This window comes from Dermacentor albipictus, chromosome 1 (assembly GCF_038994185.2).
Source record: "Dermacentor albipictus isolate Rhodes 1998 colony chromosome 1, USDA_Dalb.pri_finalv2, whole genome shotgun sequence".
Taxonomy (NCBI): Eukaryota; Metazoa; Arthropoda; class Arachnida; order Ixodida; family Ixodidae; genus Dermacentor; species Dermacentor albipictus.
This window is the reverse complement of record NC_091821.1, coordinates 53,065,703-53,071,771: the sequence shown is the minus strand read 5'-3', so window position 1 is coordinate 53,071,771 and position 6,069 is coordinate 53,065,703. Positions and strand designations below refer to the sequence as shown.

Sequence of the window (6,069 nt, the reverse complement as noted above, 5' to 3'; positions counted from 1 at the left end):
CTGATTTCTGAGAAAACCATGTTACGCTTATCTTATATTTCATTACTAAATTTAATACCGTTCCCAACTGTACTTCCACTCAATTAAGCAGCTTCTGTGTTATAAACGGCTGCTTACACGTGCACTATCATAAGGAAAATAACGAATTAATTAAGTAATTAAAGGAACGGCATATGCCTCACATACAGGTAGATATATTTGTAGGTCTGCTTTGCTCGTTGAAGAAGATGTGTACCACATTGGGCACCCATGCAGTTTTAATGGGTTGCAAACACGGTGAGAGGGTCAAAAAATTTGTTCGTTGCCTGAATCAAGTTAGCAGAAAGGCTGCCCCAAAACGGGGCGTTTAAATTGAATGACATCTACGAGCTTAATTGTCAAGCAGAATCGATTAGCACCCGTGCGTTAATTCTCTCAGGAACATGGTGCGCCTCTGTGCAACAGCCACGGCTGTCCAGCTGCACAATAATTCGGAATAATTAAGAGCCGTCACTTGCATCGGCCGCTGAAGCTTCGGGACTTCAAAAGTGCTGTTATTAGTTGAATTCGAATGGAAACGTACGGCTATTCGATAATTTTTAATAGTGAATTCTGAAGTCGAATACAATCTGAATAGCAAATACTATTCGATTAGACTATATGTTTCTACTTCGTTTAGCCAACCTACTGGCACCGAAAGAGATCGACAATTAAGCCATGGAGATTACGTTCGTAAAGACTTCCTGGTCTCCCCGATTCAGTCTGAGAACATAGGCAGTATCTTTTCCCTAGCACTGTTGTTCATATATTAGCATCCAATAATTGCCTTGATTCCTTTTCTTGGAAAGTCGATTGGTTCACCATGGGGCTGGTGCAGCTTCTAAAAGAAACACGCGTATTCCGGTCGGGAATTAACACTTTTTCAATCAGTGCATTTAGAATATTTGATAATTTTTCTCTTACATGTATGTTTTTGATATATGTCTATGTACCCTTAGATTTACCTAGAAACTATATAGTGGCCATCTGCATCTCTTCGTACCACGCAGTCAATAAACCTAGTTTATTTCGCTGTAATATTGTTTTCTTTGATCATTGTCCCTGATCGATAATCGACCAACAAGAAGAGCGCGTATGACACGATGTCAATAAAATTTTCTTTCGTAGCTTCATGCGTTCATCATCGGATATCTTGGCGCACTACAGGAAGCAGAGGCGTTGCTACCCGCCCGCGCATAAGACGATGAGTAGGGACCAAGCGGTAACCTGGAGAAGACTACAGGCTGGAATTCCTACCCACATGGAACACTGCTGCACGCCATGTACCCGGGCAGGGCGAGACTGCAAGTTCTGCCCGCCGGACACGCCCAACACCTTATGCGCCATATCATAGAGTTTCTTACAAAATGCGCCATTATAGTGCTTGGATGTAGGAATAATCGAGAAGCACCACCATCATCATCGCCACCAGGCGATAACATGCAGAAAGAGGCGGATTCAGAAGAAGAATTGGAAGACCAGTGGGAGGCTCTGCTGGTGACGCAAGACCCTGACAGCCAGCTGCGGCTGGTGAACAGGGCTCGGGCGGCGGCAGCGAGCCATGGCTACCTGGACTGAGGAGGCCACCCACCTTTGGGCTCAAGAAGCCTGGTCTCACATTAAAGTTTATTTCTCTCTCTCTCTCTCGTAGCTTCATGTTGTAGATAGGCGGCTTCTGTGGCAAATAAATGTTACTTTTAGAAAACAGTGTTAAAAATAACAGTTCAACTGGATAAAACTACAATTGTTAGCGGCCTACAAGAGTCGCGTGCACACCAAAGCGAGTAAAAGCATAAAGAAATTTACTGCACAGACTTTCTGCGAGAAAAACTGGGTGTCCGCCAGCGTCCGCGCAGCGGACTCGCGCTCGCTAGCAGACGACGCACTGACGCACTGGACAACGACAGCAAAATTGAAGAGGTCATGTTGTATAACCCATGCGTCAAATATGTATACGTAGCAAAAAGGTGTCAATATACATTTCCAGTTGAAATAAAGCGCCATTATCAAAGCAAACGCGCGCAATCAGTCTCAGCGCCCGCAGTGAAATTACGTTGAACATGCCGCGGTGCGCGTCTCCACCCCAATCCAATTCGCTCGCAGCGCCGTCGCAAAATTTTTCCACAGGTGACGCCTCAGAGGGAGAGCGCCGTTCGTTCCACTCGACCTTCCAGTAGTCCAGTACACCCTTGTACGTTGCTCTAGTTGAACAGTTCGACCAACTTCCGGTGTTCTTACTTCCTGTGGGAAGTGCCTCCTGCCTCCTCAACGTTGGTAACGTTGGCCTCCTTTATTAGTTGGTGGCATAGAGTTATGAGTTGGTGGGATCTTAGAAGTTGCCGGTTGTTTTGGTAGGCTCTTGTAGCTGGACGCTGACGCTGTCACGCCGTGCGGTTGTGTATTGCAGTTTTCACGATGTCATCACGAGGAGGGAAAAAACGATCCAAGGCAGTTTCGAAGTCCACAAAAGCAGGTGTTCTTTTTCCGGTTGGCCGAATAGGTCGCTATCTCCGGAAAAGCACCCACCACTTCAGGATCGGTGCCGGTGCTCCAGTTTACATGGCTGCTGTAATCGAGTACCTTACAGGTGAGCACATTGCGAACGCGTTCGAAGCGATGCTGTGGAGAGAGATTCCCCGACTATCCTCTCTAGTGAGCGCTCGACGGAGCTGCGAATGATCATGTTTGGAGTTGTGAGCGTTCCCTTCGCTGTCTGCATTTAATACCGGTGTCACGCGGGACACATTCAGTTGCGTAACAAAGTATATTTTTGTTGATTTCTGCACTGGTGAGCATGCGACCTAGCCGAGAATGCTCGAGTTTATATTTTCTTCAGGCGTTCATGCTTAATTGCTGCACACGATAATTGCTCCCATTGCAACCAGAACGCCGGTGTGTGGCACGGCGTCGGTATTTATAAACGAATGTCTGTTTAAATGTGTAAAATTCCCTGGCGTGCACTCTTCGGACCAGCAGATGCTCACGTATAGCCTTTGTTTCGATGCGGTAGAAGTTCTGCTTGTAACTGGGTCCTTTGACCGCGTCGGTTGATGCGTGCAAGCCGATGTCAGTTGACATGTCGACATTGATAAACCGCGAAAGTAAGGTTTTTCTTTTAATTTCTATCCCGCGTGCATTCAACGGAGCTTCGGATGCAAGCTCCATCCAACGGACCGTGCTCCAGCTTTTGTTTCATGGCGATTTATTTACTCTCTTACCCACAGTGCCATTTAGGCATTGTAGGGTGTGTGTGTGTGCGTGTGTGTGTGTGTGTGTGGGTGGGTGGGTGGGTAGGTAGGTAGGCGGGGTGGGGTGGCTACAAGCAAAATGAACCAATGCAGTGCATACTAAACACCGTACAGCAAAATGTAAAAAAAAAGGAATATAAGTAATCCTACATAAAAATCGCAATGCTAATTTCCAATGTAATATAAATACGGAAGTGCCCAAATGTAATCATGCGACAATACAATGACACTGTTCAAATATAAATAGCATTCTCCACCCATTTGAACGGAAAACACCAGTCGCAGTTGCTAGTAGAAAGAAGATTTAAGTAGCCTCTCCGGGGCAAGCTTCACTATCAACTATACTAACTGTAGCAGGTAGTCAATTCCATTCAAAAATTATCTTCAGTGGGGGGGGGGGGGGGGTGACTCCTTTTCAGAGTTTTGTCCTGCTATTATATTCTCTCCATTGAGCTCATGATCAGTTTATTTCTATATATAATGCGGCTGGTAAATGTACTTATTCTGCCGTATTCCATTAATTAAGGGAAAATCAGACATCCACCCATTCGTAGCAGTTGCTACAAAGGACACCCATACGGGTTCCTTGAAAGAAAAGCCTTGCAGTTGAAGAAAAATTCGTCCTGGTCTGACACTCGAACCGGGGACCACTGCATTTCTGGGGCAACCGCTCTACCATCTGAGCTAACCAGGAGGCTAGCAGATAGCAGGGTGAAGTCGAATTAGTCAACAACTCGAAGCAAAGGCAAGCGTTTGACGTAATAGTTCTGCGGAAACCTGCAAGGTGGAGAGTAGTAATTCATTGCTACGAACGAGTGAATGTCCAGTTTTCCCTTAATTAACTACTACTCTCCACCTTGCAGGTTTCTGCAGAACTATACCGTCAGATCTGCTGTATTCCAGTTTGCACATGAAATATGTTATGAAAAAGCTTTAAGCATAGTTTACTTCCTTTTTCTAGAAGCTCCCATCCTAATGTTCATTTTGTAGCAGTACTACTAAGATTTCTTGTATAGTTGTCGACTACATATTGCGCTGCTATATTTCGGATTTTCTCAATTTTGTCCTGGTCGTTGCCTATAGGTGTAGGTCATACAGTGCACCTGTATTCTAAAATTGGCCTGATGTAGCTTTTGTATGGACGGTCACAGGGTTGTTAAGGAAATATCTTCATGTTTCAATGTGAAAAACCTAATACTTAGCGTGCCCTCACTGCAATGAAATTAATGTGCCTGTGCCAATTGATAGGGGGTGTGAGAAACACCTCTAATTACTTTAGTTTAAAAACAGTTTGCAATGGAGAACCTGTTACATCATACAGGGTGCCCCAGCTAACTTTAGCCAGAGTTTAAAAATATGTGAATGCCACGTAGCTGGACAGAACCAAGGTAATGTTGTTTGCAGACGCTTGAAGGTACTCAACTTATTTTTTTCATACCGCCTAATTAGATAATTCGTCTTAATTGATTAATCAGCTTCTGAAATATATATTTCTTTAATTATGGGCTTTTACTTGCCAAAACCACTTTCTGATTATGAGGCATGCCATAGTGGAGAACTCCGGAAATTTGGACCACCTGGGGTTTTTTAACATGCACCTAAATCTATGTACACAGGTGTTTTCATAATTCACCCCCATCGAATTGCGGCTGCCATGGCCGGGATGTAATCCCGCGACCTCGTGCTTAATAGCCCAACACCGTAGCCACTAAGCAGCCACGGCAGGTCTCAAATATTATAATTAGATGAAAAGTGTCAAAGAGAAAATTGTAGAGTAACATGAAAAACTCCCGATACAGCTTTCTGTTGCTCAATACGTGCTACATAAAAGTTTTTCTGAGCGTGAAAGAAGCCTGCAAATGCTTGCAAAATTGCTGTGCAACTGGCCGCTTCAGGCACTTTGCGTGTATTCGCGGGCTTCTTTCACGTTTGGAAAAACACTTTTATGTAGCGTTGTTTATTAAAAGCACAAATGGAACATTAGGAGCAAACAACTAGTTCCTTCACATGCACAAGGCTCTTCACAGAGTGCAAATTGTAACTGTACAGCCCGTAAAGTGTGGCTACCTAATCGACTTAGCCTGCTCCACTACACAAGTTCTTACGTTTTATGTCTATACTATGCCTGCGAGGGTGCAAACTTACCGTACTTTTGCTCCAATTTTATGTTTACTTGAGTGCAGTTGACGTTTTGAAATATTAAAAAAGTATTCCAAAAATATTCAGATTTATGAATAGTGACTATTCAATTCGAAGACTGAATCGAATAGGACACTATTCGATTTGTTATTCAGAAGTTTTGGATATTCGCACACCCCTAAAGAAATGCGACGAGCTTAATACTGAGCCCTTAGAGACACTGGACGTTACATGCACGGCATCAGATTCTGTAGTATTTATCACAGCGTACTGTAACCGCAAGGAAAGATATTTCTGAATCCATGTGATCACTTGTTCACATATATTAAAGCAATATAGTTTGTGGATAGGCAATTTATGATCTATGTCAAGCACTTTTCTAAAAGCTACAAACACTAAATCAACACAGGAGCCCCCCTGTCCACTATACCACAAACTTTATTAGCGAACTCTGTTAATTGGGTTATAAAGGAAAGTCCTTGCCTGAAACCATGCTGTTTTAGATTAAGGAGGTTTTCGTTATTTGTTTGTTTCATAATGGTTCTACACAAGCCGTGCTCGATACTCTTGTTTCATATCTAGCAGGCACCAATGCAGAAGCTAGGCAAGTAGTGCTGCCATAAACGTCTAACTCTACCCATTTCGCAGTACAGTTGCATAGCCA

The 6,069-nt window shown here is 43.8% G+C and overlaps 1 protein-coding gene across 3 annotated transcripts in view; it reads left to right on the top strand.

Annotated features, from left to right (window-relative positions):
- Positions 1 to 2,283: 2,283 nt before the first annotated feature.
- Positions 2,284 to 6,069, top strand: part of LOC135899336 (core histone macro-H2A.1-like) — a 77,867-nt gene continuing 74,081 nt past the window's right edge. The window contains exon 1 of one of the 3 annotated variants that reach the window (XM_065428573.1): positions 2,284 to 2,605. In XM_065428573.1, the coding sequence (XP_065284645.1) occupies positions 2,434 to 2,605 (172 nt within the window). In that variant the 5' untranslated portion in view covers positions 2,284 to 2,433. The remainder of the gene's footprint in view (positions 2,606 to 6,069) is intronic. The other 2 variants (XM_065428574.1, XM_065428572.1) reach the window with 2 other exon arrangements.